The sequence below is a fragment of the Eucyclogobius newberryi genome, unplaced genomic scaffold, assembly GCF_026437365.1.
Source record: "Eucyclogobius newberryi isolate DKJ021-1_F unplaced genomic scaffold, fEucNew1.0.hap1 SCAF_17, whole genome shotgun sequence".
Classification (NCBI taxonomy): Eukaryota; Metazoa; Chordata; class Actinopteri; order Gobiiformes; family Gobiidae; genus Eucyclogobius; species Eucyclogobius newberryi.
The window spans coordinates 24,770,455-24,793,618 of NW_027315801.1; the positions used below are offsets into that span (position 1 = coordinate 24,770,455).

Below are 23,164 nucleotides of genomic sequence, written 5' to 3' on the forward strand. Positions count from 1 at the left end.
CGGAGTTTAGCTCCTCCTTCAGGGTGTGAAGAAAGACAGAGAAAGAGTGAAGGCACGGCGGAAGTGCCCAGACAGAGGACAGGAAGAGAGACTGAGCAGGTTAACGCTATTGGGGGCGGAGCTATTGGCTCCTCCTACGTGTGTGTGAGGCAGAGCAGGGTGCGAAAAAGTATCAGGAAAAGAGAGAGAGAAAAAAGCAGATTGTTAGATACATCGGACATCGACCGTTTGTCAGGCTGTACTCGATTTATTATTATAAGATTATTAATAAAAGGGTAAATACGTATCAAAAGCTCATCAGGTGTGGGGAAATGTTACTGGCAACAACCCAGAGGCGAACCCAATGGAACAGTCCATTTTGCGAGCTAAAATTCAGAAAGGCTTGCCGGCACCAGTAAGAAGGAAATTGGAAAAAGTGGTTGGCCTTGGAAGCATGACAATTAGTGTTTATTCAGACCACATAGCTCATCACGTGGAGCTATATCGGAAAAAGGTACAAGACCAAGAGGTGATGGAAAAGCTAGATCAAGTGCATTTGGTTGACACTAAGAAGAAAGAAAAGAGACAAGCGATGGTGATACAAAATCATCCTCAAGTGAACCAGCCATTGCCTCAAACACAACCAAACCAGGTTCAGAATCTGCCACCACAGACAGGGCCATGGGGACCACAGACTGTCTTCACCAAACCAGCCTTTAACCAGCAACAAACCTGGGGAGATAGAGGCAGAGAAAACTACAACAGAGGTAATTTCAATAAAGAAAACCCGAAGAGATCTTCAGCAGAATGTTACAATTGCCGACGGCTTGGTCATTACACCCGTGAGTGCAGGAAAGAAAGAGGAAGCTTCAGAGGAGAATGCAGAGGAGGTTTCAGAAGCGGGTTCGTAGGAAGATACAACGGCCCAGCCATACGACAGAGAGGCCCGGTAAACCCTTACAGGGGCCTGGGGTTTGGGGTTTAACAGATGCCCTGAAGATCCGAGAGGAAGATCAAGGATTCGTGAAGATTACAATTGATGAAAGACTGGCCATGGGACTAAAACGGAGTCTAAACAATTTTAAGAACATTTTTGAAGAAAAACATTGGCTGAAATTTAACAAGATTTATAAAGGACGATCATTCAAAGACATGGATGACATGATAATTATTCACTGAATAAAGAAATGAGTCATAAAGACTCTATCAAGTGTTACAGAAACTATGGGGAAAAAGGGAGACAAAGTCTCAGAAGAAGTTACCATACTGCAAGAAGAATGGGAAAATATAATAATAATAAATAATAGATAAATAGCAATAGCTAAATGTACTACATAAATTAAGAGCTAAAAGCCTCACAAAGTAAACAGAACAGCCGAAGAAGCTGCAAACCTTGTGACCGGTGAAAATGCAGTGAGGAGAAGTTCTTTAAGTCACATATTAGGTGAATTTAAAAGAAAACATTACATTTTAAAGATGATTTTGATTTTAAAGATGTTAAATATTTGATTTTAGACTGTTGGTTCTAATTATTCTTGAAGCACATGGCTTAGCGCATGGTGCAAGGGAGGAGGTTAAGAGACAATTAGACACCAACCAGAGACAATATTTACTTTGAACTACTTTCAAAACTTGAACAGAAGAGATGCATAATCTGTTGCCAAGTTTGTGTGTAGTGAAGTTTTGTGTAGACAATCAAAAGGAGGTGGAGCCTGTCAAACAGAATCTTTCTGATGAAAGACAGAATTTGTGAATAATAAAAAACTGAATAAGTTTAGAAATGTAATAAAATTAGATCAAATTGGATTGGATTTAAGGAGATTAAACTAGATTAAAGACTAGATTAATGTAGGAAACAAATTAGAAATAGCGTGTTGGAAAATCATCTAACAAAATAGAGGTTTGAACTGGGAGAAGAGCTTCCACTGACATTGACAACGTTCAAGTGAGTGACGATTTCAAATGAAACCACATGAGTGGTGACGGGTGCACATATGTCAACGCAGCGTTTGCACTAGTGGTAAGAACCATAGTTTAAAGCTATTAGAGAACAAGATGCAAACAGATGTTAAGATATGATGGAACATTTGATGAGAAATTATCTACAGACATTGCAGACAAATCGGTCTGAAATGGGGAAAACAGTGGTGACAATTGGAACAGAAATAAATCTCTAAACTAAGGGTTTAAGCAACTTCCACTGACGAAGTTGATTTGATAACTGGGGTCAAAACCAAATAGGAAGCTAAATTTAGTAGTGACTAAAAAGGGGAAATCTTGAATTAAGGGAAACTACGGAAGAGGAAATAATCAGAGAAGATATATTCTTTATAATAATGGGAGAAATATCTAGATTAGAAGAAATTAGGAATGGCGTTTTGCAGTAGAAAATCATAGGTGAAGACAAAATTATAGATTGGTGCTGTTTAGAAATATTTGCATTAATGATTACATTAATTTTTAAGTACAAGATGACTCTGTGAGTGAAAGTCAACGTTGACGTCAACATTAACTAGGACAACAGCAAAGATGAAGTTGTCTGTTATAACAGCAAGAACATTGGCTATTAAATCAACAAGCTAACATGGAAATGGGGTTTAGAATTAGTAAATTAGCTTAACTCAACAGGAGTTATCATTCATGGTGATGGTTCCTTAAAGGAGATGCATGCACATGATCATGAATGATGGTTAGCCCATCACTCACATAGAAGGAGTGTTCTGGTTTAGGGGAGGAGTACAGTACATTACAGTACATTACACTACCTTACATTACATACATTTTTACATTTATTTTCTATTGTTTTTGTTTTATACATTCCATGAATTGTTTTACTTATTAAATTTGGTTAACCATTATATTATCACACTTATATATATATATATATATATATATATATATATATATATATATATATATATATATTCTGTTCACATAAAAAATAAAATACTTTTTAGAGGATGTTTTTACATGAAAAGATTGCAAGCTACAAGATACTGTTCAGTTATTTTTGTTCCCAGGACGATGCTGAAATGCTGTTAAAAGGACAATGGACATGGACAATAACAATAACTGGAGTGGACATTGAGAATATCAGAGGAGAACGCTGGAGCCAAACGTCACAACATACCAACACCTTTGAAGACAACATAATCATCGCTGAGAGGAGTGGTGAAAAGAGTTATACTAGAATGATAAAAGGGTTAATTAAATAATTTGGTTAAATAAGTAAAGGGTTGATGAAATAAATTATACTCATGTGTTGATGTGTTGATGTGTTGTTGATAATCCAGTGCTGATGTTTAGGTTGTGCGGCGACACGAATATCCTCACACAGTAGCGATTAAGGATTGATTCAATTGGATAATAACTTAAGATCGAAGACAAATTTACTCTTAAAGTTAATGATAATTAAAGAAGTGAGGCTGTTTAGGTCGTTAGATAACACGATCAAGGACAGCCAGAAGGGGTGGTAGCCAAGATCGGTCAGAACAACTGACGGTTTGTGCCGCGAGAGAATTTTTCCGGCTAAAAAAAAGTAAGCATCGACAAGCAGGTTTTTGCTCTCGCTTGTCGCTGATCGTGTCTAATTAATTAATTGATCTGAGCTTAATCACTCAGAAAGGGAGGAATATGAAGTGTATTAAAACAAGGTCCATGCAAGGTTAGGCCTCATTCTGAGGCTGGCTTTTAGGAATATGTGTGTTTCTACCAAAATGTCTATTCCACGGAATGTAAGGGGCCCACATCTGATTAACTACCGAATGAGAAATGTCTCCATTGGCTGCGAGGCCTTGAGATGCCTTGTATACAGCTGTGTTTTCTCATGATCTCATTTCTGTAAGTTCTCCAGTTTTAGAGAGGAGGGCTTTTCGGTCCTCATCCTACCCAAATATGGATATTCTTTACATCTGATCTCTTATTGGCTAACCGGCCTTTACATGTGTGATATCATACCTGTCAGATATTGTTTATCAGTCTTTGTGCGGTTTCAGTATATAAAGGCGAGGTACGCCCAGAGAGGGGGTTCGTCTTCCTGATCACCAGCGGACCCAGGGCGCTGTTTTCTGCTGTCCTGTTATCTGATGCTGTTATCTGTATTAAACATCTTCGAAAAGTACAGAACAGTGTCCGCGACTTCTTCTTGTCACACACCACCCCATGGGAACGTCACTTAAACCACATCACATGCCACTGTGATCATGCAGGATTAAAAGAGAAGATGATCACATAAATCACCGTACATGTAGCATGGAGCCAGGCAGACTTGGCAGTATCGAGTGGTGAAGCTAACACTGAGCTGCAGTAATGCCATTTGCAATTACTGGCTGAATGGCTGAAAAAAACAAAAAAAACCTCTCCCTCACCCTCTGCGGGCAGTCTCTATTTATCCTCCTTCAAGCTCAGGTCCTCTACCAGAGGCCTGGGAGCTCGAGGGTTCTGTGCAGTATCTTTGCTGTTCTTAGCACTGCACTTTTCTGGGCCGAGATGTCTGATGTTTTTCCTGAGATCTGCTCAAGCCATTCCTCCAGTTTGGGGGTCACATTTAGACATTCACTGAGCACGTCATCTGTAGGAGCCTTGCCCTTGATGTACTTGTGGATCTTGGATGCTTCGTCCTGGATAGTGGCTCTCACGCTCACTAGTCCCCGGCCTCCTTCCTTACGGCTAGTGTACAGTCTCAGGGAGCTGGATTTGGGATGGAACCCTCCATACATGGTCAGGAGCTTTCGTGTCTTAACATCTGTGGTCTGTATCACCTCCTTCGGCCTCCTGATTATTCCTGCAGGATATCTGATCACTGGCAGGGCATTGCTAATTATTGCCTGGGACTTATTCTTACCATTGAGCTGGCTTCTGAGGACTTGCCTCACTCGCATATTTGTTAATAATAATAATGCATTAAATTTTTTACTTTTTTACATTACTACTGCAAGGCAATCAATCCGACCACCACCAATCATTCACTCACTCACCAGATTCATACTTGGCAATGTGGGAGTAGTGTCTTGCGTGAGGACACAATATCGGTTTGTTGTTGTGTGTTCACCAGTTTCCTATCCAAGTATGAACCAGACCAAACCCTGCTTAGCTTTCGAGATCAGTAGTAATGTAAAAAAGTACAATATCAATTTAATGCATTATTATTATTAACAAATTCCATCCCTGCAGGACCTGTATGTCTTCAGGGCTCTGGGATGTGCAGATTGGATCACAGCCGGGTCACTACGGTCCATCCAGACCAGAACACCCCGCCATAAGAAAAGTTTCTTATTATTTTGCATGCCCTTATTTTATTTTATCTTATTTTAGCATAGTCTATACTTTTTACAGTTTTTTTTATTATTATACAATATTTTATGTTGTATGTGTACACCGGAGGCAAGTTTCTAGCTTGTGAATTGTTCACTGACAATGGCAATAAATCTGATTCTATATATAATAGTTTTGTAGCACAGCTTTTATACAGCTGTATATTGTAAAATACAGCCTAATGAAATGGTATTCTTGATTAATTAAACTGTCACTGTACATCTGTTCAATCTTCGCAAAGTTGGGGCTTGTCCAGGAAATTGTTCAATCATCACTTTCAGATTCCCAAACCAGATTGTAACTCCATGTTCTGAAGAACTAAGAAAACACAAACTCGATGTGCATGTTTTAGTGAGTAGTTTATTCAAATAGGAGGACATTGGCAGCCCCATAAACAGGTACTAATGAGCCGCCCACTGATGAGAGGACAAGGCCTGTGTCCCTGAAGCAGCCACAAACTCACCCTTGACAGCGCCTCGGCTCCATGTTTTTAACTCACAAAGAGCTTCAGCGAGACGAGGATGTCTCTGTAACTGTGATTGCTTGGATATTGAACCTAACTTGAACAAAACCTTTTTCTGGTCATAAGTAAGCAATAAAACACACCATAAGTTTGTATGTGTGTATTTGGTTCTATCTAAAAAGTATGTCCATCATTTATCAAAGCCTCATGCACTGAAAGAAGTCTAGATTAAATTCAAAGCAGATGTGATGGGATCATTTTGCCTCTGAATGGAGAGCGCTGGAGCACATTGTGAGTAAAGTGCAGTAAGTTAGACCGTCCTCTGGAACACTGTGGAGGATGACAGTTTAGGGCTGTAGTGTGAGCACAGGGTCCTCACACACCTTGCCCCTTTTCAGTGAATTCTTCTCCATCAAGGTACATTGTGGTCTAAATTTAGCATGATGAGTGAGTCTGGCCTGGTTGTTGTGCTGAGCAGAACAGATCGATGATTCTTTATCTGCAGCTAGAAGGGAAACGCAGGCCTTTCTGCCTCCTACAACAGCACAGACCAAATGGTCTGATTAATGGTCCTGCTCCTCCTGGAATGGTCTCTGGCAGAGGGAAAGGCCGGAGCTTTCTATTGGTACAGAGGAATCATATGACATGACGAATCTGAATAACAATTCTATCTCTTCTAGGACATAATGTTGTTGTTGATTTTTTTTCGACGTACGCATACACTTTCCTATCACAGCAGCCACACTTCAAAACATTTGAGTGTACACAACAAAAGTATGCACCTCATGTGAGTACAACAGCAAATGAAAATAGCATTTGGTTGTGTTTCGAGTCCAACCCAATTAGCATGGGCTTGACTTCAACAGTAATCCAATAACATTTTTCAAGGAAGTGAGTGACCCAAGTCCCACATAGACTAGTAAGTCTTGAGTCTCCAGATGTGATTTTGTAGAATTATGACAGGATCTTATGGTTTGAGATAATGCAAGCTGCACACAAAATGCCTCAGTTGCACAACAATCCTCTAATGGTGGACCACAGAAGTTAATGGTCAGCCACTAACAGATGACATTGTAAACATGAAACACTTCACATCATCTCAGCACCACAGAACAGTCTGAGCCAAAGTGTCCATAGTGTTCACACGTCACTCCTCACACACTCCAGATTGTATCCACTGATCAGTTAATGGAATGAATGAAATATTTAAAAATGCTCTGTGTCCATCGTTGACAAGAGACAATAAATTAAAAACTCATTTGAAAATAAAGAATATATACCATAAACCATTAATTAACCAGGAGAGTCCCATTGAGATAAAAACAGAATTAACATTAAAATTTAAATAACTCAAGTTTCCCCCTTGCTGTACAAATTTGTAATTACATCAATATACTTCTACAGAAGTTCCAAAAAGCATTGCAACAGTGGCAGGAATAATTGTAATGCCAAAATTTTAAACTGAAGCGCACAATTTATTTAGGATAAATTATGTCCAATCTTGTGTTGCCTTGACTTCGTGGCCTCATGTCCAGTCTCATTTTGTGGAATTTGTGCCACGTCCCACCCCTAATATAATGTTATTAGTTAACAATTTGCTCTCCATATTAATCCATCTGTAAATTAATTAAAACATGACAAAGCCACTTTGGGGTGCATCCTGATGTAGACTTGCCTGACGAGCCAGTACCTCCTGCATTTTGTTCAAATGCAGAACAGTCTGGAATTGGACCATTAAACAATGTCAAAAACTCGACTAACTTGGGACGGTCCAACCACGGCTGCACGTGTCTCTCAAATGCGCAATACGTCTCCTCTCAAATGTTCTCTTAACATTCAGAACAAAATATATACTCTAACTTAATTCACCTCTGCATAAATCGTTTCTCAGTCCTTCATGTTATTTTTGTTTCCTTTTTCCCTTTTGTCTAGTTTAGATACAAACAGACCAAGCGTGTCTCTGATTGGTTGACCAGCCTGTCAATCATGCTCTTTGGAAATCAGGGAGACAGGATATGATTCCAGACTAAAATGTCTTTCTAAAGTATTTTCAAGGCGTGTGGTTTTGGCTGGTCAGGGAAGATGTAGACTAGGCTTGGTCCTGTTCTAGTCCTGGTTAGGGTCACGATATTCTTATTGTAAGAGAAAACATCACAATTTAACCATTATTCACGATTATTGATATTGTGACAAAACAAAATGAAATCTTAAATTTTCTTTCATTTCCATTGTCCAACGTGTTACTATTCCTCAAGTTTGTGACCGGCATTATAAAATTAATTAACTAGTAATTAAAATTATTAACTTTCTGAAATACAAAATAAAGTTAAATGTGACAAAAACAGTCAGATATTTTACTACTAAATTACTACTACTAGTATAATAAAAATTCTAAAGTGAACTAAATATACTTAATTTGCTTTTTGGTTCTTACGATTATATTAACCTGAATAATCCCAGTTGTTGATTAACCTAATACTTGTGACATCCCTAGTCCTGGTTTAGTCCTGGTCTAGCTCAGGTTTAGTTACTGGTTTAGACAGTGTTGAGTCCCAATTGTGATATGGTGAGTGCGCAAGTTTTAATGCAGACTTTTCTGAACAAAAATGAGTCAACGTAAAATGTGTGTTTTTGTTTATACAGTAAAGTATACGCTTGGAGTAGTGAAGCTATAGTGGAGCTCCAGCCTGGAAGACAACTCATCTGTCTCATCTGCGCAACACCAGGTCCACCTTTACAGAGTTTAATATTCTTTCAGGTTTTATTTTCAACTCCACCAGAGTCTAGACTCCAGGGAAAAGATTCATATATCCTGCTCTGCACCTCCAGCACATCGCTCATTTTTCCCTGCCAGGGCATTATACAGTATCTTATGTGTTGTATGTATATATGGGGAGGGCCAAGCATTGCCCCAAAAACCCTGTTCGATCCCCTCTACATTTGTCAACTGCTTGTGCGCATGACTCTTCGGGCCGCTCCCAGTGGGTCTTAGCCAGGCCAGCTCAGCACGATAGAGTCGAGAAGTGGAGCACGTCCTCAATTTGCCGCAAATGACTTTGGACGACTTCTCAGGGACATTTATTCTCATTTGTTTCTGTCAATAGATAATTTCCTCCCTGTTTTCTCTGATCAGTGTGGTGAACAGAGAATGCTAGACTCAGCATCGAGACAGCGCTGACAGGAGGGGCTAAAGATGAACGGTCTGTCAGTTCTTTTCACGAGTTAGAAAGCTGTGTGCCTCTTTTAGCATTTTCAGTGTGAATCACATGATGATTACACGGTGGTGAAAGGTGGCTTACGTCTTTGAAAGTAAAGATGCTGCACTTTATTAAAGAAAAGGAATGATACAGTATAAGGAAAATCTTTGTAGTAGGTTGTAGAAAGGCTGCGTTGTTTAATGTATTATAATATAAAGCCGAACCCTTGTCAATATCATGTTGTAAGAAATACTGTATCGTCAATAAAGATGTATTCCTGCATTAAAGATTAGTCAATATAATACATTTCTTAGACGCTCGCAAGCGTCACAACTAAACCACAAAGAACTTTCAGACGCTCTGTAATGATTATCTGATATTGTACATGTCACCGAATACACAATACAGGCGTATATTGTACAACACAAACAAAAGTATCGCATTACTGTTATACTATATGGAGTATTTACAGAAACATTCTTCTGCAGGGACAGAGCAGAGGGCGGCCAGACAAAAGAACACAAATAATGTTTTAACAGGGAAGTACAATATAATTTAAACTACTCACTGCAAATTATATTATAACCCAAAAGCTGAATAAGGAATGTTTTAGCATATTTCTGATGGATTGCCACAATATAAGCTGAATGTTGTCGTCAAAAATATATAAAAGAAAAGGATTGGGATATCCCTAAACAGTAGCATGTAAGAGTAGGAGAGCAGAGTTGTAGCCATAGCATTGAATAGTAAAGGTTGTTTTGAAGATACACAATATAAGTGTGTATTTTAACATTTTAATATCCAAAAGGTTCTAATGAAAATAAGTGTAAAAAATACGGTTTAGATTGAGGTATTGTTGTGTAGTCCCATGCGGTCCCTTCACTTGTGCAATAGTTGAACCTCAACCAAAAAACATGCACATTTTGTCACATTTCTGCAAAATATGATCTAATTATTATCATCAGGGGAAAGAACCACAAAATGCCACTTGTTCATATTTCTAAACATATAGTGAATAAAGGGACTAAATAGTAGATACAGTATGACTAAGCTAACAGTTTTTAGAAGGTCCACCTAGAATTAAAAGGATAAAAAAAATTGAGATACGTCTGAAAATCTAACTAAATAGTTTTGGAAAAGTCCTTGATTTGTAAACTTGCAAGAAAGTCCAGGACATCCTTCAAACAAAACGCTGCCAAAGAAAGATTCAGATAACAACATTGACATTCAAGCTATTCTACTCAGGTCACTTATTTTGACAGAACCGGCTATCTTACGACAGTTATCATATTTTGAGCTAAATAAATTCTCCAAGCGTGCGGTCTGGATTTCCACATGCCAGCTTCAGAGTTGCGATAAGAGGCGGCGGAGACCTGATACTTTTATAAATCACCCGGGAGACACAAAGAGATCCACAGATGAAGAGTGTGTGGACAATGAATAATGTATACAGTCGAGAGAAATGGAGGAGGGCTAAGGCTCGGCCCCAAAGCTGCTCACAGAGAACTCAGGGTGACTTTACTCATTATCCCATGTGTTTATCACCAGTATACTTGTACTACGGCAATAACCCCGAGGACAGTGGAATATGCAATATCTGCGACTCTGCAAATACACGGTGGCAAAGATGGACCTTTTCCTGTAGACAGAAAAGGTCCATCTTTTCCACAGCACAGACCATCATGTCCTTAGTTGACAAAGACACGGAGTCTAGTTACAATACACCAAATGCACTAGTTTGAAGCTCAAATCTGTGACCAGCACTGAGCAGTAACAGTCTTATGTACATGTCAACTTCCTGCCACTTTGCTAATCTACAGGTATTATAACTCCATTAGGGACCAGCGCTTTCTGCTAGTAAATCAGATAGAGATACGTTTGAAAGCGAATGTCTTTCCAATGGACACTTTGCAACTAAGGCTGGGCGATGTGACAGTGTGATTATGGCGTTAGATTCTTTTTTATTTTTATCTGATTAAAAACACATACAAATGGTCTCAAAATATGCAGACAAATTTATAAATATAAACCAAACAACTGACAATTATAAGGCTTTCTGCGATTCATAAGATATAATGCATTTTCAGTTGCCAATTGCTGTGGCAATGGTCCAAATCTATCATCACTCTGAAACTAATGAATAGACTCATAACAAAGAAACCCTCTATTTGACCAAAATAAACTTTCTATAGCATCGCTAATTTTTCACACTTTTCACACACTTTTTCACACAATTCCCTCTGTATCTGACTATACTGACTCTTTTCTGTTTGCATTATGAATATTTCTAGCTCTAAAATATGATTGTAATGATTTTTATGTTTGGCAGGCAAGATTCAAAATATTATAACCATTTATAGCCTATATAAAATGTTTGAATGTAAGTAAGCTAACAGTTACAGCACTAGTTTCTTTAAAAAGCTGGAGATCCATCCATCTTTATGCAGTTCACACAGGCCCAAATACATCAGAAGAATGACCCAACTAGGCTCCACATGCACAATATATCACTTGGACCTACCTGACTCATAAAATAATACTCATAAAATACAATATATAAAATTCTAACACTACACGTCACAATATTCCCGAAAGAGCCGTGAATATTGTGGCCTCCCCAAAAGTCAGACCGGAGGGGGTGCAGGCTGAGTGGATGTTTTGAGTGAATAACTCAGAAGTGTTCGGTCTGGCCAAAATGGGAATTCTGGGTAAGTGTGTTTTGTTTGAGCGTCATGTCTCAAATGTTGGGGTGTTGGAAGTGCAGTGGAAACCTTAATACTCATTTCTGCTGCGTACTACAGAGCATTGAGTATGAATGGGGAGTATACTTTGAGGTGAACAGTGAAACAAATGAAATGTAGTGGGTTTATAATATTTTATTTTTTTCAAATAATCCTGTTTAGTGACAAATGGCGTTGATTCTAAAATGTCTTACTGACATTTGGCTTTTCTCTACTACTATTTAGCATCATGACCAAACCCAGACAAACTAGTCCAGGAGGCAATCTTTCAAAGCCAAAGAGGGAGGAAAAGACCAACACAGAACACACAAATTACCATTTGCTTTGACATTCCGGCAACATCCACATCTTCTACAAAATTCCATATTTCTCGACATGCAGACATAATTTTATGGAGGCAATGTAAATGAAAATGCACTCTAAAGTTAGTAAAGACCATTTACAAATTTAACTACAAATAAATTCATGTTTGGGCACACAAGTTGAGCACATCAACTGAAGCGCTCAAAGACCATGTAAAGGGGACATGAGATACATTTTAAGATCTCATTAAAGTGTCACACATCTAGTAGTGAGCCAATTACTTAAGTGTGTGTGCTGTTTGAAACATTCACTTTCATCCTTGCTGATTAGTCTACAGTATTATAAATATTGTACCTCAATACATCAGATACACTTATTGTATCCCAGTGGTATTATGTAATACACTGAATGTCCTTGTGCATTACTCACACTGTTGTCTGCTATTTAATGACTCATTGCTTTTATTGTAACCGCTTAGTTTTATGCAACAGGGCTGCACTTATGTTCAATGTCTGCTCTCTGTTCCTATGACACACAACTCCCCAGTATTTGCTCTTCTCTTGATATCTTAAACTGACAAAGCATTTCTCCAGAACACCTCAGTATCTTGCAGAATGATGAATGAGTATATTAACAGGCGGTGGTCTAATTCCATCTGGCTTTTGAATGTCTGCAGACTCAGTTTAACTGCAGTAATCAGGGGAGGAGCTGTCCAGTGCTGAAACCCATTCACTTGATTTTACGTTTGGGGTCGACTATATCAGGGACAGCATTAATCCGCAAAGGTCCAAGCTGGTTTAGGCTCAAATACAAAGCCTTTCTCTTGGTGTTACTGTATTTGTGTCATTAATCTCTTAATAGCAGCGATTTATTACATCACAGTGAAGTATGACTTTACGTTATTCTTTTCTTTATCAGTTTTTGCCCACTATATAGAAAGTTCAGTTATGTACATTGGCTATAGGCATGGCTAACCAATGATGCAAATATTATGTCTCATTTGACCAGAAATAACTAGCTGACCTCAGATGGTTATACAAGGAAGAGCTTGAGATTAGACATTCATTAAATTCTCTAAAAGGCAGATTGGTGGTTATAAAATAAAGATTTGTGAGTTTTCTACCATTAATTTCTACCTTACATTATACACTTTACTCCATTCTTGCTTGTGTGTATTATTCTTGACTCTCTAAATCCAACATAGATTCTTAATCAGTTTGGAAGCATATAGTAATGCATATAGTCAATTTGGTACAGTAATCGAATTGTCATTGGGATTAGATTTGCAATTTATGTTTGAAAAGTAGGACTCTGTACAGAGTGCACTTTGTAAACTCCAGGAGTATAAACATTTGAGAGTAGACTGAAATATGAACTGATAATAATACAGAATCCCATGAATTTCAGAAGGACATTTTATTTTATTAATAAGGATGTACTATTTTGTTCTTTGTAGTGGACAATTACAGGCTTTGTGATTGCAACAATTTAAATTTAAATTTAAATTTGCAAATACAAAACAAATCAAATGACATAGAAAAGTGTAAGCATCTTTGTAGCAGAGAAAATATAATATGGTTATAATTTAATTCCTGGGTTATGCAAGAGAGTAGTCATGTTAATCAAGGTATTTAAAAGCTCTTTTTACAAACACAAGACTGCTTCTGTCCACACACAGATGTGGTGCAAATAAGAAATGTAGATCATAAGCTACAGAGTGAGACAAGGATCTTGGCAATAGGAACTGTTGTCGACTTCTTATCTCCTTTCCTTAATGAAACGAGATGAAATACCCATATCATGCATTTTATTGTATTTGTTTTAAAAGTGCTTTGCTTAAGTTAAGGGGCCACCGTCCTCCCGCATAGTGAGCGTCCTGCGGGCGGGGTGCACCTATCCCAGCCTCCATACAGCAGTCTGGCAGCATGACAACTTAACCCCTGCTGCGCCAGGCAACCTGCGCGCTCTACATTGCCCAAATGAGACCCCAAAAGCCCCTTTCAAAACCCTACTGACAACAATGAGCCGGACTGGTGTCAAACTCACACATAAGCGTGGTAGATGAACGCCCAGCCCCGCGGTCTCTCCAGCGCGTTGTACAGGAAATTCTGGAGTTTGCGATAGCTGGCATTCTTCTTGTGCGGTCGGGGTCTTCCACCGGAGATGCTGGCCCGTGGTCTGCTGAGAATACTGTTCCGTTTGGTGCTGTCCGTAGCCGCAATGAGCAGCGCCCCGTCCCGACTGGACTCCGGAGCCGAGGGGTCCAGACCCACGAAACCCACCTGCTTCTTCTCCCCGGCCGGGGCTGGGTACACCCCGCCGTTGAGTGCCTTCTTCACCATGCTGCAGTGGGGCTGGAGTCCGCGCCTTCGCTGCACGGACGCATCACCACCGGCCTCTGGAGTCAGGGCTGTGAGCTGGGGTGTGTGTCAGAGCAGGTCCCGCCACTGAACCAGTGCAACCCCCGCGAGGAAAGTAACTGCGCCGCGCACGCTGCCTCCCGTCCGGCTCCTTCTTCCGGCCACTTTACGCACAGCAGGAAGGAAGGGCAGGTTCAGGGTTCTGACTGGAGTTAATCTGCAGCTAACATCTGCTCAGCTGCCTGCCCCGCACTGCACTAACTGTTCTGGGCTGCTTCAGTCAGAGCCCTGCTACAGTCAAAGCTACAGTCAGAGCCCTGCTACAGTCATAGCTACAGTCAGAGCCCTGCTACAGTCATAGCTACAGTCAGAGCCCTGCTACAGTCATAGCTACAGTCAGAGCCCTGCTACAGTCAGAGCTACAGTCAGAGGCCTGCTACAGTCAGAGCCCCGCTACAGTCAGAGCTACAGTCAGAGCCCTTCTACCCTGCTACAGTCAGGGCTACAGTCAGAGCCCTGCTACAGTCAGAGCCCCGCTACAGTCAGAGCTACAGTCAGAGCCCTTCTACCCTGCTACAGTCAGGGCTACAGTCAGAGCCCTGCTACAGTCAGAGCCCTGCTACAGTCAGAGCCCCGCTACAGTCAGAGCTACAGTCAGAGCCCTGCTACAGTCAAAGCTACAGTCAGAGCCGGGGGAATGTGCTGATACCAGGGGCGGTGCTGATGCAGTCCGCAGAGAGCATTCACATTTACAGCAAAGATGAGCACTTTTAGATCAAGGGCTTGAGAATAAGACAAAAACAAGACAATGGCGTCAAAATATGAGAAAGCACAAAAACAGCATACATGCTTTCATTTTAAGACTGTGCTGTGCTGAAGCTCAGGGACCTGCCCTCAGAGAAACTGCTCTGAAACTCTCATACAATATTCAGATGCTGCTTACTGCTGGAAGAAGCAGCAAACTGTGTCAGGGCGTAAAACTGAAAAGAGGACTGTAAATATGTTAAATTAAAATTAAGTATAGAATAATTCTGTGTCCAAGGCTGAACAAAGCCAACACTGCAGTTTTGTAGAATAGCATAACAAAACACTGATTATATCATGAACATTTTATTACTGTATTGTTAAGATCCATTTACAATGATAATTTTAGAAAGATTCAACAAGGTTTCTTTGTACAGTTATTTTCAGGCAAAATAAAATTGCAAATAAAGTATGTACAGTAAATCAACATTAGAATAATGTCAATACAAACATAATGAGTGAAGGTTTGTCCATGCTGCAGACATTAGCTCAGGTCAGACTGAGGACCAGTTCGACCTCTCATATTGGGAGCTTTTGAGGGGCGAGATGAGCTGGTCATGCTCATGCACCAAGTTGAGAACTGCATTCTGAGGAATAAATTAAAAAGGACTGAGTGTCTAATGGATGCAGCATGTCAACTGGAGTCCAGTAACTGAACATCTATGACTAAAGTTATGTTCTATTGAGAAAACAGCAGCTCAGTCACCAATATAAAAAACAAATGTTTAATATACTCAATATGACAAAAAAAATAATCCAGTTTAAGTTATAGCACTGTAAGACAGTTTTGCGCTTCTATTTACAAGAAATTAAAATTTTAAGTAAAATTAAATTCTGTCCCTTTCGTTACATGTATTACAGTACTTTTTTTTCTAACACTGATTAGATCAGACCAATCCTTGTACTCATTAAGACTTTGAGTAAACAGTTTCATGGGAGACCAGGTAAATGTGATTACATAATTATTCATAGTTAGATTTCAAGTTGTTTCAACACGCAACTTGAATGCACCTATGAGCACTGATAGAATTTCTACTGACCATATGAAATAAAATACAAATTTAAAATGCCAGTCACAAGAAGGTAATCATTCAGCTAATCTAATATATTAATAATTTAACAGTTACTTTGTCACTAGGCCAATAAATTACAATATACAACTTGCTCAGTTAATCTGCCTTTGTCCTGATTTTGATTAGCTACAACTTCAATCCAAGTAAGTCTATGATACTTCTGAATAATGATCACAATAATAATAATAATAATAATAATAGGATCTTGAAATCGGAAAATCAATATCTTAAAATGCCATTTTAAAAAAGTAAAATAAAAAGGTCTGACAGCACAGACGCCCCAATAAAGTAGTGGCAGTGTACTACGAATGGAATACAATCAAATGTATTGAGTTTGAAAATATTAAGACCTTGGGTCTACCCAGTGGTCACTTATTTTAACAAAAATATTCTATAAAATAAAGAAGAAATTTAGCATTTCCCAATTTCTTGCTTTGACTTATAAGTGGGAACCCATCATCTACCAATATCTTGTTTGTCTAATTTTTGAAATGTATTTTTACTCAGAAAGTACACAAACTCTCTTGAGCTCCCTGAAGATAAACTTAACACTTTCTTGTCATCTAAATCAGACATAAATAATTAAAAATACACAGGCAGCATGCCATTGGTCCTTTAAATACTGTTCAATACGCCGGCTGGAATGCTTTATATCCTTTAGATACCTGAAACAGTATAAGTGAGGGGCAACAGGCTCCTTCCAAGTATAATAAATAACTATCCTTCATATATAGTGCAGTAATACAGTACTGTCACAAACCTACAGTAATTGCACAGTCAGCACATGCAACAGGCCGCCCCGTAGCCCTCTACCATCTATAGCTCAGTCTCCTGCCTCTCCTTTTGTTCCTTTCCTCTTTTTAAGTCTATTTCATCACAACACATATGTGAATATAAGCGCATTCAAGAAGTCAGTAGGTCCTAACATGGAGCCCTGTTGCACACCAAGTCCAAGAGAAATTAGACCCTTTTTAAACTTTGCAGTCCAAGGCAAAATTAAGTTCTGGATTCAGGATTTAGCGCACAGGTAGATGAAGTTGGTCCAGCTAGAATTCAACACATATCTTCTGATTAAGACTGGCACATATATATTCTTTGTTTAGTTAAATCCAGTGGAGGTACTTTTGTGGCAATAAAAAATGCTTCCAAGCCCCATTTTTGATTATATTAGCCCAAATATATAGTGGTTTCATGCTGGATCCCTGTGTCCCTGTGCATTTAGGCAGTGTCTCTTGATTTAAAAAAAAAAAAAAAGCTGCATTCCCGTTTCAGTCTCTTTTCTTCTGAAGCCTTAAAGTTCTCCATCAGATGGTGGTAAACACAGCTTGAAAAGCCTGTGGACACAGAGAAGATCCGATAAGCAGACTGTAACCTAATAAGCAACTAAATGGTGTGTGCCTGAAGTGGTTGGATACAGTACCTTGGAGCTGTGGGAGGCATCTGGTCCATTACCTTGAGGTTCTTAGCAGAGAGCTCCACTCTGGTTCCCTGACACAAAAAGAGATATGGTTCATTTCTAGCATTAGTGCTCATGATACAGAACCAAATATATGGAAGAGCAGACAAACCATATAATTGAATTGAATGTTTTTATTTTTTTAATGAGTTGTGTAGATGTGTATATTTATCACCGATTTATTTACAATAATGGAAATGTGTTTTAATGCCTTTTATATCTGTAGGGGGATTTAGAAAAGCCCAACCAGGGACAGAAGTTGAAAATTAGCTCTGGCTATAAACTTTGTGTGCATCACATCGGCTGCAAGCTTTTTTTGTAACTATGTATGATTGTATTGTCCCTGTCAAATAAATAAAATAAAATAACAATTTGCTTGTACACTAAATGATTTAAGTAATTACAGTTGTAAGCAAACGAAGACACACAGTTGGTGAAAAATAAGCGGATATTATTTGAAATAAAAAACAATGTGATAATAGATACGTTCATAAAGCTGCTTTTGCTTGCGTGATGAATGAAGACAGATGTGTAAATGTAATATACCTGTTTGCGCATGATGTCCATTGTCTGCATGATGCAGCGAGGCATAAGACCGTGGTTTCTGGCTAAAATCATAGCCTGCTCCAGAGTCACACTCAGAGTACATCTGAAAAAAAGAAGTACAAGTTGTCCTGTTATTTTTTGTCCTGTCCTATTTTTTTTTTATCTTATAGTCTATTTTTTTTTTTTATCCTATAGCGATTTTAATTGTTTTTTTCTTTCTGACTTATATAGGTTGTTTTATAATTGTTCATCGTTTTATGTTGCACCGAATCACCAAAGCAAGTTCATTGACAATGGCAATAAACCTTTTACACTCATACTAGACAATGTGGCTGAAGCGTCTTGTCTAAGGAAACAATGGCAGCCACTGCTGTCCCACTGTAGCACCTGCTTTTCCCAGCGCGCTCCCATCCACTAACTACTAACCAGGCCCAGACTTGCATCGCTTCCAAGAGCTGATGAGATTGATAAGCAGGTATCAAATGTTGGCATAAATGAGACGTCGCTCATCTGTGTTACCAAAAAGTATATGTATGATAGCCATTGTTATTTGCAATTACAGCTACAAAGTTTTAGTGCTAATGCTAAATTACAAAACACCCTTGAACGTCTCTTGGCCCTTTGTTGTCTATTTGGTTCATGTAAATTGGGTCAAGAGTAGGAATGTCATGATATCAAAGTTTTAATGTTACGATAATTGTGAGGGGAAACATCACAATTTAACGATTATTCACAATAACAGTTACCCAACAGTGAAATCTTTAATTTCCTTTCATTCCCCTTGTCTAATGTTATGTTACTATTCCTCAAGTTTGTGACCAGATTTACAAAATGTAATTAAAAATAAAGTTAAAAGTGACACAAAAAAAAGCTAGATGTTGTATAGTTATTTAAAGTCTATTTTACTTGATTTTGTTTATAAAACTGTAATGATTATTCTTTTTTGGCTCTTAGAATTATATTGTGACCTGAATAATTGCGATCATCAATTAACCTAATAATCTTGTCAAGAGTAGTCTGACCGGTTCTCTGGAGAAGTGAGACAAAAATGTTACTAGTATGTCAGCCTTTACTCTTAAATAATTTGTTTTCCATAGCAAAGTCCCAAGTTAAACATAACATTGTCAGTAAATGCCATGTTATTTCATATAACTTTAAAAGGTGACAGCAGCTCCAACATATCCTGATTGACCCTCCTCCTGTCACTGAGCCCCAAGGGCAGCTGTGGCTACACACACATAAAGACAATGTACACCATTGTTTCCCCATATATAAACCTTGTGATATTTGAAAAACAGGTTTACTTCAGTGGCGTAGTACAAAAGTGAATCATCTGGTAGACAGTGTAGTATTACTGTAATACTGCTGCTCAACTCACCGCTGCATGCCAGTGCCACACATGGTGATGTGACAGGCTCCTAGTCGGTTACACAGCTCTGAGGAAACACACAGAACGCTGACACCCGACGGGTGACCCTGGCCATTGGGACGCACATTCACATAGGACTGCATCAGACGGCACAGGTCATCAAGGGTGTTCAGGGGACGCAGCAGCTGAAGCAAAAGATTGCACAATGTTTAAGTAAGATTACAAGCAGAAAGAATGCTGTGAAACTGTAGTCCGAAGAACTGAAACATGATGTATTCAAATAAATACTGCATGTTTTGCATAAACAAATGCTGTTGTAGGTTTGGAACAATTACATTTGTTAATTCAACTGAAGACATACTACAATGTTAGACTATGTATTAGGGCTAGTGTCTGGAACCACTCAATAACTATGGTACACGTGTGACATACCAGCAACAAAAATGTTGAAGTCGGAAACTAGTGCTGACCTAAAGTAACATCAACTCAAATGTGGCTTCAGACACTAACTGTCATACAATGCATGTTGTCCATATTACCTCATGGGAGCAACAAAAAGCTTATTTTACACTTTAACTGTCATTCTGTTGTATTTTACATTCATATAAAGTAAGGAGTTATTTATTATTAGGAATAGTCTTTCATCTTCATCTAAAATTAATGTTTTAATTATGGTCTAAAGCAGCTAAAGTCAGTAGGAGTTCTATTCCTCAGACTAGTCGGTTAGTGGGAGCTATTATAGAGATCTGGAACTAAAGGGGTTCCAATCACAGCACACCAGGTGGGCTTACTTTTGAAATGCTTGGTTGGACGTCTCTAACTTCACGGCCCAGTATCTGTGCTTGCATTTATATTCGGTCATTACACACAGATAGGGCACAGAATGGCATTGAAAAAGTAGTAAGTAGTGAGTATAGGACAAGTTCAGATGTACCTGGTCAATCTTCATTGCTGTGCTGTTGGTGTCTGTGGGCAAGTTGGACTTCTCCAAATAAAAGCCCCTGGTGGAATAAAATACCATTATGATTCAAGTGCATTGTTTTATATAACTGTGCCATAATACCAAATATACAACACAATATCAAACTATTTACTACAGATAACAGTTCCATTCTTACTACCAGTAAAAAAAAGTGAACAATGATGAAAGAGTGTGTCTGGTCCAAGCCCACCTGAGTCTGCGGTAGTAGGCCTTGACCTTCTCCAAAGAAATCGCATTAGTACGCTGCTGGAACTCCTCCATCGCCACATACTCGGCCTGAGACACACCTTCAGGGCGCTCCAGAGCTGATAAATGGAGAAAAATACAACATTATGTATACTAAAGTGCATCCAATTCATGATTCACAACGTGCAACTGAAGTATTTCACCAGTAGGGGACACTGTTGTACCATACATTTCCAGCTTGCTATGTGCAGCAGTAAACCCTTACATATGCTGCCAACTACTGTACAGACACTTTCAGATTAAGTTAACGGAGAAGCTTCAGCTCCACTCTGTATTTGTTATGAAGTCTCACCTCTGGTAAAGAGCACACTGTGCAGCTTGAGGCTGCCTCCGTTCTGCAGTCGGCTGGGCAGCTCATTGAAGTGACAGCTGTCTAGATACAGGGTGACCCTCAGGGCCTGCCGACTGCCCGTCACCTGGTAACACACTGGGGTATCTGCCACAATCGGAGACAAAAAGGACAAGTTCAACATCAAAGTCAATACATCAACATTTACAGATGATAAAACCTTAGCAGTTACCTTTAAAGGCCAATTATAAAACATACAATAGCAATAATAGAGTCCTCTACATGTCAAATAAAAAAAAACTATCTCACAGATTTAGAGCAAATATGACGGCAGTTGTTGAATGTGGAAGACTTAAAAGAACCAGCACACTGCTCTGGCAGTTTGATTTACTTGCAAAGGTTACGTACTTAAAAGGTTCTTTATTTGTCATTATATATGCGGGTTGTACATACGGAGTCAATCCCAGAAAAGTAAAAACCAGTCGACCACTGTGCCACTTGCATTATTAACATGTTTAAGACTATTCTAAGAGTGTGCTGCCCGGTGGTTGAGGAGTTATGGCGCAGCACGGGTGTGCCAGGCTCCAAGTGCAGCCGGCCGCTGAATCTTTCATCCCCCATTTCACGCTGTCCTTTCCCGTCTAAGAAACCCTTCGGGCCAAAAACGTATTATTAAAAACAAAAACAAAAAAAAAAGAATATTCTTAGAAATCAAAATAAAATTGTTGGATGTATTGTAAATAAAATCACTAAGAATAAATCGTAAATGTAAAAAACCAAAGAACCTAAATTACAAACGGCAAAATAAGAATAATTTGAGTCGACTACTTAAAATGCTGTTACACTTTGCACTCTCACAAGAGAAGATAGCTTTACTCTGAGACCTTAAAAGGGTCAACTCTTTTTTTCCCAGAGGAACCCATCAAGTGATAATCCTGCAGAATTATCTTAAAGGCCAACGCTACCCCAGAACCTACAGTACATGCAGCTCTCTGTTCGCTGAAAATGCTATTAGCAAATCAATATAGCGCCGCCACAACCAGCACAGTAGCAATCTAAACATTGCAAATTCAGCAAAGGTTCTGATGTGAGCTTTATAAATGGCATAATTATACATACAGGTGACATTGTGTACCCTCTCTAGGCTGTAGAAGTGTATGAAAGCGTTGGAGCAAATGTGCATGTTTCTCTGAGCAAACTTTAAACAGCGAATGGGAAATGCTGGGTGAGTGCTTTCTATTAAGCAGTATCTTCAGACCACATTGAGGGAACAGAAAACAGGGTTGGTTGCATTAATGGTTGTAGGTGTGGACATTGTATGTGTAGTATAAGTGAATACAAACTAATGCAACGTGAACAAAATGTTTTGTCATTTCATCTTAATTTAGTGGGATGCAAACATCTGCACAATAAATGGACTGAATAGGAGCTTCACACACAAAGAATCAGAGTTATTCAAACTTCCAGCTGCTAATTACCAGCCGGCTATTCTGAATGAAAGTCAGTCTTTGTAAATATCTCACTTGCAACTAAACACTCGTCCTCCATCTGCCTGAAGAACACAGTCACTTTGTCCAGGTCCAACAGGGCGGCCTTGGTGTCCTCCAGCATGATCCGCTCCTCTTTCTGTCAAAGAAGAGAAAAGCAACAGCTAAGAAGTCAACAGGGAGAAACTGTCCAGCTGTTTTTATGTTTTAAAAATGGTATAATAATGGTCCAACAACAAAATATATGCAAGACAAATCTCAATTATATGAAAACGATGCAAGGGACTCAATTCTTGCAAATAAAGGGCAGTAGGTCTGATGTTGTGACATGTCTTTTATCAGATTCCCAGGCAGGGTCAGTTTGACAGATCTATCAAACTGACCCTGTCTCTGGAGAAGTGAGTCCCATGTGTGAGCCAAAGTAAACGCTCCTTCGTCTTGATTGATGGTCCGTATTCCCCTTCTGTACTCGTGTTCCTCTGTTCCTACTATTTTTCATTGTCCATGACATGGTTTTCTCTTTTGCAGTGGTCAGAGTGTCCAAATGTTAGGTTTT

The 23,164-nt window shown here is 39.1% G+C and overlaps 2 protein-coding genes across 12 annotated transcripts in view; both read right to left on the reverse strand.

Annotated features, from left to right (window-relative positions):
* The window catches only part of LOC140363183 (potassium voltage-gated channel subfamily KQT member 2-like), a 34,394-nt gene extending 19,761 nt beyond the window's left edge, over window positions 1-14,633 (reverse strand). For all 10 annotated transcript variants that reach the window (XM_072449570.1, XM_072449567.1, XM_072449566.1 and 7 more), the window contains exon 1: window positions 14,043-14,633. In XM_072449570.1, the coding sequence (XP_072305671.1) occupies window positions 14,043-14,338 (296 nt within the window). In that variant the 5' untranslated portion in view covers window positions 14,339-14,633. The remainder of the gene's footprint in view (window positions 1-14,042) is intronic.
* A 2,096-nt stretch (window positions 14,634-16,729) lies between these two features.
* prex1 (phosphatidylinositol-3,4,5-trisphosphate-dependent Rac exchange factor 1) overlaps window positions 16,730-23,164 on the reverse strand; it is a 74,004-nt gene continuing 67,569 nt past the window's right edge. The window contains exons 33-41 of one of the 2 annotated variants that reach the window (XM_072449561.1): window positions 22,645-22,747; window positions 21,125-21,268; window positions 20,777-20,891; window positions 20,539-20,605; window positions 20,396-20,440; window positions 19,614-19,789; window positions 18,236-18,338; window positions 17,654-17,721; window positions 16,730-17,567 (exon numbers count right to left, since the gene is read on the reverse strand). In XM_072449561.1, the coding sequence (XP_072305662.1) occupies window positions 17,525-17,567; window positions 17,654-17,721; window positions 18,236-18,338; window positions 19,614-19,789; window positions 20,396-20,440; window positions 20,539-20,605; window positions 20,777-20,891; window positions 21,125-21,268; window positions 22,645-22,747 (864 nt within the window). In that variant the 3' untranslated portion in view covers window positions 16,730-17,524. The remainder of the gene's footprint in view (window positions 17,568-17,653; window positions 17,722-18,235; window positions 18,339-19,613; window positions 19,790-20,395; window positions 20,441-20,538; window positions 20,606-20,776; window positions 20,892-21,124; window positions 21,269-22,644; window positions 22,748-23,164) is intronic. The other variant, XM_072449563.1, reaches the window with a different exon arrangement.